The sequence below is a fragment of the Hemitrygon akajei genome, chromosome 30 (genome assembly GCF_048418815.1).
Source record: "Hemitrygon akajei chromosome 30, sHemAka1.3, whole genome shotgun sequence".
NCBI classification, from domain to species: Eukaryota; Metazoa; Chordata; class Chondrichthyes; order Myliobatiformes; family Dasyatidae; genus Hemitrygon; species Hemitrygon akajei.
In genome coordinates, this window is record NC_133153.1 from 44,389,379 (window position 1) to 44,405,593 (window position 16,215).

Consider the following 16,215-nt stretch of genomic DNA (forward strand, 5'->3'; position numbering starts at 1 on the left):
TGTCTTTGGTAGGTCGTATTAATGTTGTTAAAATGTATGTTCTCCCCAAATTTTTATACTTATTTCAATCTATCCCAATTTTTATTCCTAAATCTTTTTTTGATTCCTTAGACTCTATTATTTTGTCATATCTGTGGCAGAATAAGCGCTCTAGAATTAATAAAATCCACCTTCAAAAATCTAAAAAAGAGGGTGGCATGGCTTTACCTAACTTTCGCTTATATTATTGGGCAGCTAATATACGTTGTACTACCTTCTGGTCTTTCTTCCATGGCCAACCCGAGTGCCCTAACTGGGTGGCAATGGAGTTGAGCTCCACTAAAGAATTATCTATCTCTGCACTTCTTGGCTCTGCACTCCCTAGTAGTCTGCCCAGATCAATAGCTAATCCTCTTGTTAGACACACTTTGCGTATATGGGCTCAGTTCAGGAAATGCTATGGTTTCCAGGGGTTTTCCGTTTCTAGCCCTGTCGCACATAATCACCTTTTCTTACCTACTACATACGATTCAGCATTCCATGTTTGGTATAGGAAGAGCATTAGACATTTTGAAGATCTTTTCATTGATAATCGCTTCGCTTCTTTTCAGCAGCTCGCTGTTAAGTTCAACCTGCCTAACGCTCATTTTTTCAGATATCTCCAAATCCGACACTTTACTGCTCCTTTAATTCCTAACTTTCCTGAAATGCCTGCGAAAAATGCTATGGACCTATTTCTTTCCATTAATCCACTAGGTAAAGGTTTAATATCAATTATCCGAGATAAACTAGCAACCTTACGACGGGCCCCTGTGGATAAAATTAAAATGGCCTGGGAGCAGGATTTAAATATCTCCTTATCCGAGGAGAGCTGGGACTCAGTTCTCAAATCGGTTAACTCAACCTCTCTTTGTGCTCACCATTGCCTTTTACAGTTTAAGATTGTTCATAGAGCCCATATGTCTAAATCTAAACTATCTCGATTCTACCCTGGCATTAGTCCGCTCTGTGATAAATGCAAGTGGGGCGTGGCCTCTCTCATCCATATGTACTGGTTCTGTCCTAGCTTGGAGAAATTCTGGAAAGATGTCTTCACTACATTATCGGGTATTCTGAATCAGCACCTAGAACCAAACCCCTTAATTGCTCTGTTCGGTTTTTGGGGCGAGACAGATTTATGTCTGGGTCCGACCAAATGCCGAATACTATCCTTTGCCTCTCTCCTGGCTAGACGCTTGATCCTCCTCAGATGGAGAGATGTTGCCCCACCCACTCATGCGCAATGGCTTAATGACATTATGGCCTGCTTGGACCTCGAAAAAATTCATTATTCAGTTCTTAATTCGGATCTAAAGTTCCATAAGGTCTGGGGACCTTTTATCGAGTACTTTCATAACCTTCCTCTTGACTAGGGTTTTTTTTTCTTCTTTTCGGTCCCTTGCTTTCAGCTCCCTTTTTTTTTCTGGTAGTAGGCATTATTATCCTCTGTTGCTAAGTGTATTCACAGTCTGGGAGTTTGACTGTCCTGACCTATACTCTTTATATTGTGTTATGGTCGGTCTGGAGTTGTTTTTTTTCTTGTGTTGTGGGGCTTGGGGAGGATACTAAGCTTACTTGTCTTTAATTTAGGTGCTTTTTTGTTAAATTCTCTTCCTTTGTAGCATATTGTTATTGTATGCTTAATTTTGCACTGTATTAATGCTCCTCATTGGGATTTGGGGTTTTTAATTTGTAAAATATTTTGAAAAACTAATAATTTTTTTTTAAAAAATAAATAAATTAAAAATTAAAAAAAAGAATTCATATATAACCATATAACAATTACAGCATGGAAACAGGCCACCTCGGCTCTTCTAGTCCGTGCCGAACTCTTACTCTCACCTAGTCCTACTGACCCGCACTCAGCCCATAACCCTCCATTCCTTTCCTGTCCATATACCTATCCAATTTTACTTTAAATGACAATACCGAACCTGCCTCTACCATTTCTACTGGAAGCTCATTCCACACAGCTACCACTCTCTGATTAAAGAAGTTCCCCCTCGTGTTACCCTTAAATTTTTGCCCCCTAACTCTCAACTCATGTCCTCTTGTTTGAATCTCCCCTACTCTCAATGTAGAAAGCCTATCCACGTCAACTCTATCTATCCCCCTCATAATTTTAAATACCTCTATCAAGTCCCCCCTCAACCTTCTACGCTCCAAAGAATAAAGACCTAACTTATTCAACCTTTCCCTGTAACTTAGGTGCTGAAACTCAGGTAACATTCTAGTAAATCTTCTCTGTACTCTTTCTATTTTGTTGACATCTTTCCTATAATTCGGTGACCAGAACTGTACACAATACTCTAAATTTGGCCTTACCAATGCCTTGTACAATTTTAACATTACATCCCAACTCCTATACTTAATGCTCTGATTTATAAAGGCCAGCATACCAAAAGCTTTCTTCACCACCCTATCCACATGAGATTCCACCTTTGGGGAACTATGCACCATTATTCCTAGATCACTCTGTTCTACTGCATTCTTCAATGCCCTACCATTTACCATGTATGTCCTATTTGGATTATTCCTACCAAAATGTAGCACCTCACACTTATCAGCATTAAACTCCATCTGCCATCGTTCAGCCCACTCTTCTAACTGGCCTAAATCTCTCTGCAAGCTTTGAAAACCTACTTCAGTATCCACAATGGCACCTACCTTAGTATTATCTGAATACTTACTAATCCAATTTACCACCCCATCATCCAGATCATTAATGTATATGACAAACAACATTGGACCCAGTACGGATCCCTGAGGCACACCACTAGTCACCAGCCTCCAACCTGACAAACAGTTATCCACCACTACTCTCTGGCATCTCCCATCCAGCCACTGTTGAATCCATTTTACTACTTGGCAAATTCACTTGACAAAACTCACATTTCTCTAGTTCCCTTGATACAAACCTGTAGCCTCTCCATCTTGTGTGTTCTCCCCTGCTTTTCTGTAATACAGTCGGTAATGTTCCACAGTATCATCGGCTGAAAGGCTCCAGCGAACTCTCACTGAGCTGGAGGTTGCTGTGTCAGGTAACTGAGGACACATCGAAGGGGCAGACGGCACTACGCAAAGAATACAGACTCAGTCAGAGCATAGCTTCATAATCAAATGATCAGACACTCCCTGTAAATCAATAACCAAGGATTAGGAAAATTCCCTGTCACTCATTACCCAGCAGCCATGCACCACCACTGTCACTCACACACCTGCAGACAAGAACACTCTCTCTTTAACCTGCTGATGAGCACACTTTTCCTATAACACCCTCAACTATATGCAAATTATAACTCATTAATGTACTGATAGTTATTCTCTCCTGTAACTATTAACCTGGTGATAGTTACTGTTATCTTTTAACCAGTTGACAGGTATGCTCTCCCTGAAACCTATTGACCCTGTTATAAGTATACACTCTATGTAATTGGTTAACCTATGATCAAGTACTCTTTTCCTGTAATGCAGTTTTGGGTAGTTGGACACTGGCTCCCTATAACTTGTTATCCAATTCTATCCTGACTCTTCCCTTCCTGTAGCTGCCACTTATTATGCAACTGCACCCAATGTATCTTAAAACCAAGTAGAATTTTTACTGGACACACATCCCTGGATGACATTTTCAACAGGGGATGAAATACCTTCCCCACAAAATGAACATTGTGACTGCACCTTGTAAGCCTCCTGAGACCATACCAGGCACCAGACTCACACAGATGTGGAACTTGGCGATTCTATCAGATTGGGAAGGCAGAGCTTGCTTGTTTCCCCAACTCAGGACTCCAGGACAATCTCAGCTATCACATAGCAAATCCCTTGGAGTGTATAAGATACAGCAACACAGTTCAGCGGGAAATCAGCGAGGCATAAAGAGGACATGAGATTGCTTTGGCAGCTAAGGCTAAGGGGAATCTTAAGAGATCCTACAAACATTAAGAGTAAGGGGTAACTAGGGAAAGAATAGGATCTCAAAAGGATTAATGTGTGGAGATGGCGATGGAGTTAATTTCTCATCTGTATTTGCTGTGGAGAAGATCAGGGAAATAAATAGTGGCATTAAACATAGAACAGTCCAGGCCCTTCAGCCCATCATATTGGACTGACCTTTTAACCTACTCCAAGATCAATCTAACCCTTCCCTCTTACATAACTCTCTACTTTTTCCTATCATCTATGTGCCTATGTGTCTCTTAAATCTCCCTAATGTAGCACCACACCTGGCAGGAAATTCCATGCACTCAACACTCTCTGTGTAAAAGACTTCTGATATACTCTTGTAGAGGCACAGATAAAGAGAACAGCCAGCGTACTGGAACATATCCACATTGCAACAGTGGAGGTGCTGCCAGTCTTGAGGCATATCAAGATGGACAAATTGCCAGGACCTACCCATGCACCCTAGGACATTGTGGAAAGCCAGAGAGAAATTGTTGGGGCCATGGTAGAAGATGGCTAATGTTGTGACTTTATTACAGGCAGGAAACCACAGATGACTGAGGCTAACATCAGTGATGGAAGAGATACTGGAGAGGATCCTGAAGGACAGGATCTGCCAGTATTTGGAAGGGTGAGGACTGATAAGGGATAGACAGCATGGCTTTGTGAATGGGAAATCATATCTCATTAGTTCGACTGAGCCTTTTGAAAAGGTTGATGAGGGTGGGTCAGTAGATGATATCTACATGGACTTTCGCAAGTTTTGACAAAGTTCTGTATGGTAGGCTGGGCCTGAAGGTTGACTGGGGGAGTTGGTTGATCAGATCCAAAATTGGATTGGTGTTAGGAGTCAGTGGTAAAGGGGTCACAGGGCTTAACCTCTTTTGTCTTCCTAAAATGCAACACCTTGCACTTATCTGAACTGAACTCCATTTGCCATTCCACAACCAATTCCTCAGCTGATTATCAATACTGGTACCTTTCTTCAGTGTCATTAACACCACCTATTTTAGTGTCATCCGTATACTTACTGACTGTGACTTGTACATTCTCTTCCACATCATTGATATTGATGATGAGTAGCGCTGACTCTGAGAAACACCACTAGTTATGGGCCCCCTGTCCAAGAAACAACGTCCCACCATCACACTCTGCTTCCTACCATCAGGCCAGCTGTGCATCCAATAAACTCTCCCTGGTTCCCATGTCATCTAACTTTCCATAGTCACCTCCCATGAGGAACCTTATCAAAGGACTTACTGAAGTCCGTATGGACTATGTTTACTTCATTGCAAAGCATCTGACCACGTCCCTACAAAGGATTGCAAAGGCTGCTGAGAGGATCATCAGGGTCGCTCTACCACCCTTTAGAGATATTTACCAAGAGCAATGCATACACAGGGCCCTTAGCAATGTCAATGATTCATCTAACAATCTCTTTGATCTCTTACCATCAGACAGGAGGTATCTTAGTATTAGGATAAGAACAGTTAGGGTGGGAAATAGCTTCTCTTCCCAAGCCAAGAGACTACTAAACTTCCTGCCACCATCTAGGTCTGGTCACATATGAAATGTCTGTAGCATTATCCCATTTACTTTTTGACTTGTATCATAAATGCATCTTACTATTTCTTAATTTATTTGTGGTGATATTACCTTATGTGTTGTATGTGAGTTATATGTACTGTGTTGTGCACCTTGGTCCAGAGAAACGTCGTTTCATTTGGCGATATACACATGTACGGTTGAATGACAATAAACTTGAACTTGAATCTTGGTTGCTTCTTCAAAAAACTTAGTTCTTCCACATACAAAGCCATGTGACTATCCCTTATCAATGCCTGTCTTTCCAGATACATGTATATCTACTGTACATGTTAAGCTTATTGGATTTTTACTTGAGTTTTAGTAAAAGTTATGATGTTTTAGTAAAATTTACACATCTTTCCAATAACTATTTTAAAACTAATAGAATCATGGTAACTGGTCCAAAAATGCTGACGCTTCATTCACTTGCCTGAGTTAAAAGGTTATAAACACTAAACAAACCCTATAGCCTAAATCATATGTGCTGACTAAGATGTCCATCCAAACTGATTCCATTTGCCCGTGGATGGCCTATGTTGCTCTTGATCTCACACACATCTGTGTGTGTATGTATGTATGTGTATATATATATATATATATATATACACACACACACACGGGTACCAGTATGGGTGATAGAGAGCTGTGTGTGACAGAGAGAGATGTGCGTGCGTGTGTGTGTGAGAGAGAGATAGAGAGAGATACACACTGAGACAGAGGGGTGCACATGAGAGAGACACACACACACACACAGTTGGGTGAGTGTGAGAGAGAGAGAGAAACAGAGACGGGCCTGCGTGTCAGAGACATAAACAGAGGGGCGCGTGTGTGAGAAAGAGAGAGAGGGGGACGCGTGTGAATGAGAGACAGACAGACACAGGGGCGCGCATGTGAGAGAGAGACAGACAGACAGACAGAGGGGCGTGTGTGCGAGAGAGAGAGAGAGAGAGAGAGGGAGATGAAGTTGTGCGTGCATGTACCAGTCACGTACATACCCGGGATACTGCTGATTGAGTCCATTAGTCGTTGCACCTCACCCATATCTGTTGAAAAATTCTCAAATTCAAGGGCTGTTGGCAACTCTGGATTCAATTCCTCTTGGAGAAAGTCCTCCAGTCTGTGGGTGACAGAAGAAGCAGTGAAACTGAGGCAATGGGTGTTGGGAGTCAGGGCAAGTCTAGAAGTGAGGGGCCATCTCAGATAGACAGGATGGGTACAAGACTGGGCAGCCACTGACACCAGCTGCAAATGATATTCCTCCAGCACACCATGCTCTTTCTAGTAGTAGTCAGTGGCAGCAATTTGGACCAAGAGCACTAATGCAACACAAACCCCACATAGGGCCATTGTTCATACACAGGCAGTGAGTTCTTCCAGTGTAAAATCACATCAACACACAAACACTGTACAGTCACTCATTAACTGTTTTACTACAACTACAATGAGGCATTCCAATGCTAACACACACAGTACAACATTCCAGTGTTGACATGGATACAACGGTCCATTCAGAAGTTACCTGGTCAGCATTATTTGTCCACTCTGTTGATAAGAAATAAGAAGATTCATTAGTAGCTCAGAATGTCTGACTCCTAGCAGGGGAAAAGAAATTCTTTAAAAATGAGATACTTTGCTAAGTCTATCAAAATATTCACTTCATCTTCCCAATGTACAATGTGGTCTTCTGACATCTGCCAGGGACTCTCTGGTTTGCTCCAGCTAGAGTGGGGGTGATCTTCACAAGACTGCAAGTGCATTGGAAGCTTTATTAGATGAGTTGAGCTGTGCCCAATCAGTGAGCGGGAGCACGAGTAGAAGTGGAGATTCTCAGCCAACGATTAAAAACAGCTTTTCGCAGCAATTTTCTGAGTTGGACTGTACCCAATCAGTGAACAGGAACACAAGCAGAAGCAGCAATTGCACAGGTTCTCGGCTGAGGATTTTAAAAGGCAGCACTTTGCAACAGTTTTCAGAGTTGGGCAACATCCTATTAGTGAATGGGATTCATTAGAAAGGGCGAATAAAACGAACACAGGGGCAGGCAGAGTGGCCATTGTGTGGATGGGCCACTGTTGGAGTAGCTTTGGCTTATCAGATTTAGGTGAGGTAAGTATATGTGAAGTTTCTTCTTCATTCTTCATTCCTTGTCTGTTAGGGTACAGGTAGTGCAGTGAGAATGGCTCCAGGGGCAGTGTTTTGTTCTGTGTGTGGGATGTGGGAATTCTGGGAGACCTCCAATCTCTCGGATAACCACATCTGCACCGAGCTGCAGCTCCTCAGAGACTGTGTTAAGGAATAGGAGCTGCAGATCGATGTCCTTTGGCTCATACAGGAGAACGGGGAGGTGATAGATCGGAGCTACGGGGAGGTAGTCACCCCTAGGTTGCAGGAGACAGGTACTTAGGTGACTGTCAGGAGAAGGAAGACAAATGGGCAGCCAGTGTAGAGTACCCCTGCGGCCATTCCCCTCAATAATTTGTACACCGCTTTGGATACTGTTGAGGGCGACAATTTACTGGGGGTGGGAGGTGTAGCCTCAGTGACTGGATCTCTGGTACTGACTCTAGTGATGTGGCTCAGAAGTGAAGAGGACTGCAATGGTGATAGAAGATTCCACAGTAAGATGAGATTCTGCGAAAGCAATAGAGACATCTGGATGGTAAATTACCTCCCAGGTGCCAGGGTCAGGGATGTCCTGGATCATGTCCATGGCATTCTCAGGGGCAAGGGTGAACAGTCAGAAGTCATGATACATATTGGCACCAATGATGTAGGTAGGAAAGGTGAGGAGGTCCTGAAGGGAGATTTTAGGGAGCTAGATAAAAAGCTGAGAATCTCTGGATTGTTGCCTGTGCCATGTGCCAGTGAGGATAAGAATAGGGTGACTTGGCAGATGCATGCATGGCTGAGAAACTGGTGCATGTAGCAGGGGTTCATATTTCTAGATCATTGGGATCTCTCCTAGGGAAGGTACAACCTGTACAAAAAGGTTGAGTTACACCTGAACCCAAGGGATCTAATATCCTTGTGGTAGATTTGCTAGGGCTGTTCAGGAGGGTTTAAACTAATTTATGGGAACTGCAGTGATAAGGCTGAGGATAGGGTAGTTGGTTTACAAACTGAAGCAGTGTGTAGTGACAATGCTAGCAAGGAGAGGCTATTGATAGGACAAAATTGCAGTCAATACAATGAGCTGCAATGTAAGAGAGGGACAAAATCAAAAAGGGCGCTGAAAACAGGACTGAAGTTGTTATAACAACACACACAAAATGCTGGTGGACGAAGGGTCTCGGCCTGAAACGTCAACAGGGCTTCTCCTTATAGATGCTGCCTGGCCTGCTGTGTTCCACCAGCATTTTAGACAATAGACAATAGGTGCAGAAGTAGACCTTCGAGCCTGCACCGCCATTTTGAGATCATGGCTGATCATCTACTATCAATACCTGGTTCCTGCCTTGTCCCCATATCCCTTGATTCCCCTATCCATAAGATACCTATCTAGCTCCTTCTTGAAAGCATCCAGAGAATTGGCCTCCACTACCTTCCGAGGCAGTGCATTCCAGATCCCCACAACTCTCTGGGAGAAGAAGTTCTTCCTTAACTCTGTCCTAAATGACCTACCCCTTATTCTCAAACCATGCCCTCTGGTACTGGACTCTCCCAGCATCTGGAACATATTTCCTGCCTCTATCTTGTCCAATCCCTTAATATTCTTATATGTTTCAATCAGATCCCCTCTCAATCTCCTTAATTCCAGCGTGTACAAGCCCAGTCTCTCTAACCTCTCTGCGTAAGACAGTCCAGACATCCCAGGAATTAACCTCATGAATCTACGCTGCACTTCCTCTACAGCCAAGATGTCATTCTACTGCCATTCCGAGAAACACCTACTCACCTCTACCCTTTGCTTTCTATCTGCCAACCAGTTTTCTATCCATGTCAATGTCTTACCCCCAATGCCATGAGCTTTGATTTTACCCACCAATCTCCTATGTGGGACCTTATCAAATGCCTTCTGAAAATTTTTGTGTGTGTTGTTTGAATTTCCAGCATCTGCAGATTTCCTCGTGTTTGCTGAAGTTGTTATATTTGAATACACCCAGTATACAAAATAAGGTAGATTAACTTGTAGTACAGTTACAGATTGACATGTATGACGTTGTGAGCATCACTGAATAATGGCTGAAAGAAGATTATGGCTCAGAGCTCAACATCCAAGGATATGCATTCCATCAAAAAGACATGCAGGTAGGCAGAGGGGATGGAGTGCCTCTGTTGGTAAATTGTGAAATCAATTCCTTAGAAAGAGGGGACATGGGGTCAGAAGGTGTAGAATTGTTGTAGAGCTAATAAACTGCAAGGGGAAAAGACCCTGATAGAGGTTATATACAGACCTCCAAATAGGAGGAAAGGTGTGATCTACAAATTACAATGGGAGATAGAAAATGCATGCCAAAAGGGCAATATGACAGTAGTCATGTGGGATTTCAAAATGCTGATAGATTAAGAAAATCAGGTTGGTGCTGGATCTCAAGAGGGGGTACTTTGTAGAGTGCCTACAAGATGACTTTCTAGAGCAGTTCATGGTTAAGCCCACCAGTGGATCAGCTATTCTGGATGGGTGTTGTGCAATGAACTGGAATTGATTATAGAACTTAAAGTAAAGGAACCTCAGGGGCCAGGGATCGTAATATGTGCTGAAGATGTTCTATAGGTCAGTTGTGGAGAGCGCCCTCTTCTTTGTGGTGGCGTGTTGGGGAGGAAGCATTAAGAAGAGGGACGCCTCACGTCTTAATAAGCTGGTAAGGAAGGCGGGCTCTGTCGTGGGCAAAGTACTGGAGAGTTTAACATCGGTAGCTGAGCGAAGGGCGCTAAGTAGGCTACGGTCAATTATGGATAACTCTGAACATCCTCTACATAGCACCATCCAGAGACAGAGAAGCAGTTTCAGCGACAGGTTACTATCGATGCAATGCTCCTCAGACAGGATGAAGATGTCAATACTCCCCAATGCCATTAGGCTTTACAATTCTACCGCCAGGACTTAAGAACTTTTTAAAGCTATTATTAATGCTTTTTGAGATGGTGATTTAGATGCATATCATATTTTTTTTACTGAGTTAAGTTAATTGTATGTAATTAGTTTTGCTACAACAAGTGTATGGGACATTGGAAAAAAGTTGAATTTCCCCATGGGGATGAATAAAGTATCTATCTATCTATCTATATGTTAGAATTCACACTACATTTTGAGAAGGAGAAACTAAGTCAAATATACCAGTATTACACTGAAGTAAAGGGAATTACAGAAGCATGAGTGAGGAGCTGGCCTAAATTGATTGGAAGTGAACACTAGCAGAACAGCAATGGCTGGAGTTTCTGGGGGCATTTCAGAAGATGCAGGACAAGAGAAGGTGAAGTCAAAGTCAACATAAAACCAAAAGAGAGGGCATGCAATACAGCAAAATATAGTGGGAAGTTACAGGATTGCGAAGTTGTTAAAAACCAACAGAAGGCAAGTTTTTAAAAAAGTCATAAAGAAGGAAAAGATGGACTAGGAAGGCAAGCTAACCAATAATATTAAAGAGAATGTCAAAAGTTTCTTCACATAGAGTGTAAAAGAGATGTGAGAGTAGATATCTTGCTGCTGGAAAATAATGTGGGAGAGGTAGTAATGGGGGACAAGGAAATGGCAGATGAACTGAATAAGTCTTCACTGTGGAAGCCACTAGCAGGATGCTGTAAGTTCAAGGGTGTCAGTAGGCAGCAGTGAGTGAAGGTGCTTGGGAAACTGAAAAGTCTGAAGGTAGGTAAGGCACCTGCACCAGATGGTGTACATCCAAGGGTTCTGAAAAGAGGTGGTTGGAGATTGTGGCAGCATTAGTAATGATCTTTCAAGAATCACTAGATTCAGGAATGGTTCTTAAGGTCTGGAAAACTGCAAATGCCACTCCACTTTTCAAAAAGGGAGAGAGGCAGAAGAAAGAAAATTATAGGCCAATTAGTCTCACCCCAGTGGTTGGGAAGATGATGGTGCCAATTGTGGAAGTTAGGTTTCCTCAAGGGAAAATCTTGCCTGACAAATCTGTTGGAATTACTTGAAGAAAAACCAAGCGGGATAGACAGAGGAGAATTGGTGGATGTTTTATACTTGGATTGTCAGAAGGCCTTTGACATAATGCCACACATGAGGCTGCTTAACAAGCTAAAAGCCCATGGTATTATAGGGAAGATACTAGAATAGATAAAGCAGTGGCTGATTGGCAGGATGCGAAGAATGGGAATAAAAGGAGCCTTTTCTGGTTGGATGCCGGTGAACAGTAGTGTTCTACAGGGGTCTGTATTGGGACTGCATCTTTTCATGTTATATGTCAATGACTTGGATGACAGAATTGATGGCTTTGTGGTCAAGTTTGTGAATGATACAAAGATAGGAGAAGGGGCAGGTAGTGTTGAGGAATCAGACAGGCTGTAGAAGTACTTAGATTAGGAGAACAGTCAAAGAAGTGGCAGATGTTATACAACGTCAGGAAGTGTATGGTCATGTACTTTGGTAAAATAAATAAAAGGGTAGACTATTTTCTAAATGGAGAAAAATTCAAAAATCTGAGGTGCAAAGGGACCTGTGAGGCCTTGTGCGGGATTCCCAAAAGGGCAATTTGCAGGTTGTGTCGATGGTGAGGAAAGCAAATGCAATGTTAGCATTCAGGTCAAGAGGACTAAAATATAAAAACAAGGATGTAAAAGCGGATTAGATATAAAAGCAATGTTGAGGTTTTATAAAGTACTGGTGAGGCCTCACTTGGAGAATTGTGAGCAGTTTTATGTCCCTTGTCTAAGAAAAGATGTGTTGACATTGAAGAGGGTTCAAAGGATATTTACAATTATTCTAGGATTGAAAGACTTATACGAGGAGCATTTGATGGCTCTGGGCCTGTACTCACTGGAATTCAAAAGAATGAGGGATTATGTCATTTAAACCTATAAAATGCTGAAAGGCCTAGATAAAGTGGATGTGAACAGGATGTTTCCTATGGTGGGGGTGTCAAGACCAGACGACACTGTCTCAGGATAGGAGGGGCATCTGTTTAGAACGGAAATGAGTAATTTCTTTAGCTAGAGTGGTGAATCTGTGGAATTCATTGCCACAGGCAGCTGTGGAGGTCAAGACATTGGGTATATTTAGAATACAGAAATCTACAGCACATTACCGGCCCTTCAGCCCACAATGTGCCACCCATGTAACCTACTCTAGAAACTGCCTAGAATTTCCCTACCACATAGCCCTCTGTTATCCTTAGCTCCATGTACCTATCTAAGAGACTCTTAAGAGACCCTATTGTATCCACTTCCACCACCGCTGGCAGTGCATTCCATACACTCACCACTCTGTGTGGAAAAACCTACCCCTGATATCCCCTCGGTACCTATTTCCAAGCACCTTAAAACTATGCCCCCTCGTATTAGCCATTTCAGCCCTGGGGAAAAAGCCTCCCATCAATGCCTCAATGCCTCCCATCATCTTATACACCTCTATAAGGTCACTTCTCATCCTCCGTCGCTCCAAGGAGAAAAGGCCAAGTTCACTTAACCTATTCTCACAAGGTACACCCTCCAATCCAGGCAACATCCTTGTAAATCTCCTCTGCACTCTCTCTATAGTATCCGCATCCTTCCTTTAGTGAGGTGACCAGAACTGAACACAGACGGTTGTGTCATCTTTCCTTTAGAATACTTCTTCCTCATAAGGCAGAAGTTGATAGATTCTTGATTAATCAGGGCATGAAGAAATATGGGGCTGAGACGAAAATTGGATCAGTCATGATGAAATGGTGGAGTGGAACTGATGGACCAAATGGCCTAATTCTGCTCCTATGTCTTATGGTCTTAAGTTCTTATGTAGGCAGGTTGGACAGGGTAGGCTTATATCCACCGGAGCTTAGAAGAGCAAGAAGAGATTTGGTTGAACAGGGTGATGTGGGGACGACTGTTTCTCTTGTGGAGAATTCAGAATTAGGAATCAGATGCTTTAAGGTAAGGGCTCACTGGGTTAAGTCAGAGATGAGGTAAAACATTGGTCCTGAGAGGGATGAGGTCTGGAACTTCCTTTGTCAAAGAGCAATGAAAGCACAGGTAGGGAAGAAGCAGAAAAGTGAAAGCCAGGAGATAAACCATGATCTGATGAGTTGGCTTGAACAGCTGAGCATGTTTGTATTCCCATCCTAAGGATCTCTGAGAGAGAATGACACAGTTGCAATTCCAGAGCACCCACTGGAAATGCTGGGAAAACACCCAAGTGAGAATGAGAAGGTCAGAAGGCCAGAGTGAGGATCTATAAATAAATAATGAGGGTTACAGAAATATCTGTGAGGTCACCTTCAGGAAGGATTGCTTGTCTTCAGTTTGGAAGAGCGTATTAATGGATTCCATCAGCTGCTTGTAGCCATCCATGCTGTGACCACAGCTCACCAGCAAATCGTACAACTTCTCGAGTTTCAGGTTCTTCTGCTCTTGCAGATCCTGGCTCCTGTCCTCGAAACGCTGAACCAAACACTGCATCAAATCATCATACTGCAGCTCAAGGTAGTGTTCCTGTTTACCAATGTTCTCCTGTGAACACACAACACATTCCTGTTTACCAATGTTCTCCTGAACACACGGCATACAACACATGTTCCTGTTTACCAATGTTCTCCTGTGAACACACAACTGTATAGCACAGGAACAGGCCCTTTGGCTGACCATGTTATTCTGATCTCATTAAATCAATGACTCCTAACTCATCCACTCCCTTTTAGATGCACATCGACCACATACCTCCTTTCCCTGTGTATTCAAGTGCCAATCTAAGGAGCAATTCAATGCTTTGGATCTAGCACCACCTCTGGCAGAGTCTTCCAGGCATCCACCACTCTCTCTGTAAAAATAACCTGCCTCCACACATCACCTTTCTACTTCCCCTCCCCCCTCATCTTAAATGCATGCCCTCCAGTACTAGATATGTCAATCCTGGGAATAAAAGATGCTGGCTGTCTACTCTATCTATGCGTCACATAATTTTATAAACTTCTGCCAACTCTCCTCTCAGCCCGTCTCTTCAACTTCTCCAACCTCTCCTTCATGTCCTCCAAACCAGGCAGCATTTTTATGCAATCTCTCCAAAGCCTCCATCACATGCTTGTTGTTCAAGCACAAATTAGTCTAAGAAAGGTGATGGATATCAGTGCATCAGAAAAACATAAGGCAGATCACCAGAATTCTTTATTCAGGTCTGTGGCAGAATTGGGTAAGATAGCAAATGAGTTAGTGTTCAGTAGCAGACTCTGTGGGACAGCAATGGGTAAAACACAAGAAATGGCTCTGATACTGTGCTTCAGAGAAACTTGAAAATGCTACAGAACTTATGATGTGTCTTGTTGAATCCTGTTGTCCTTTCATCCGTACAGGGACATGCTGCTCCTGAATTCTAACCGGCTGACCTTTAAATGACTCCCACATGTCGGGTGTGCGTTTCCTTTTAAACAGCCACTCCCAGTCTACTTCCCAAGTTCCTGGCTAATGCTTCACTGAACTCTGAGTATAGTCAGTAAGTGTGAGTATCTGAGCCTGTCAACTACAGAACATCAGCAATTCAGATGGTGAGTGGGATTTTTCCTCATCACTATGCAGTGATTGCAGTGTAAGTGTCACCTAGAGACAGAACTGGGTTCAGTTGTCAAGTCCTTTATGGCCAAGCAGCTGCTGGGATTCACTGGCGATGGATGGTCACTTCGGAGAGTTATTGGAGGGCTGTCTGCACTAATGGGACAGATCAGGCAGGGCTTCCAGACAAGGTCCAAGGAAAGGGCATGAGGTAAGTTGTCAGGGATTTGTAAGCTCATTCACCAGGTGACTGGTGGAATGAATGAAGACTCTGGGGAGAAGTTGAACAGCCTGTATTGTCTGAATTAAATGTACCCCTCCTACCTAAAAGACTCAGTATTTCACATTCAGTATTCCACATTTGCACCATCTTCTGAGTGAAGATGATTCCCCTTAAATATTTCACCTTTCACCCTTGAACTATGACCTCTAGTTCTAGTCTTACACAACCTGAAGGGGAAAAGCCGGCATACATTCATCCTATCTATATCCCTCATAATTCTGTATATCTCATTCTCCCCTTATTCTCCTGCACTCCAGGGAATAAAGTCCTAACCTATTCAACCTTTCCTTATAAATCAGGGCCTCAAGCCCCGGCAACATCCTTGTAATTTTTTTCTGCACTCTTTCAATCTTATTGACAACTTGGGGGATCGCTTTGTCAAGCACATCTGCTCCATCTGCCAAAAGCAGAACACCCAGTGGTCAAACATTTAAATTCCAATCCCATTCCTATTCCAACACATTGATGCATGATCTCCTCTTGTGCCATAATGAGGCCACCCTCAGGGTACAGGAGCAACACCTTATATTCTAATCTGATGGTATAAATATAGATTTCTCCTTAAAAGATGGAAAAAAGATGTTTCCCTCCCCCCTCACCTCTTCTTCTATTCTCCACACTGGCCTCTTAACTCTTTTCACCTGCCTATCATCTCCTCTGGGTCCCCTCCTTCCCTATTCCCTATGATCCTCTCTCTTCTCCTATCAGATTCCTTACTCTTCAGTCCCCTACCTTTTCCACCC

General features: G+C 43.0%; 1 protein-coding gene across 1 annotated transcript in view; it reads right to left on the bottom strand.

Moving 5' to 3' along the window:
* LOC140718716 (fibronectin type III and SPRY domain-containing protein 2) overlaps positions 1–16,215 on the bottom strand; it is a 56,013-nt gene that overhangs the window by 35,366 nt on the left and 4,432 nt on the right. The window contains exons 4-7 of the mRNA XM_073032810.1: positions 13,924–14,157; positions 7,067–7,089; positions 6,543–6,664; positions 2,937–3,092 (exon numbers count right to left, since the gene is read on the bottom strand). Coding sequence (XP_072888911.1) covers positions 2,937–3,092; positions 6,543–6,664; positions 7,067–7,089; positions 13,924–14,157 — 535 coding nt within the window. The remainder of the gene's footprint in view (positions 1–2,936; positions 3,093–6,542; positions 6,665–7,066; positions 7,090–13,923; positions 14,158–16,215) is intronic.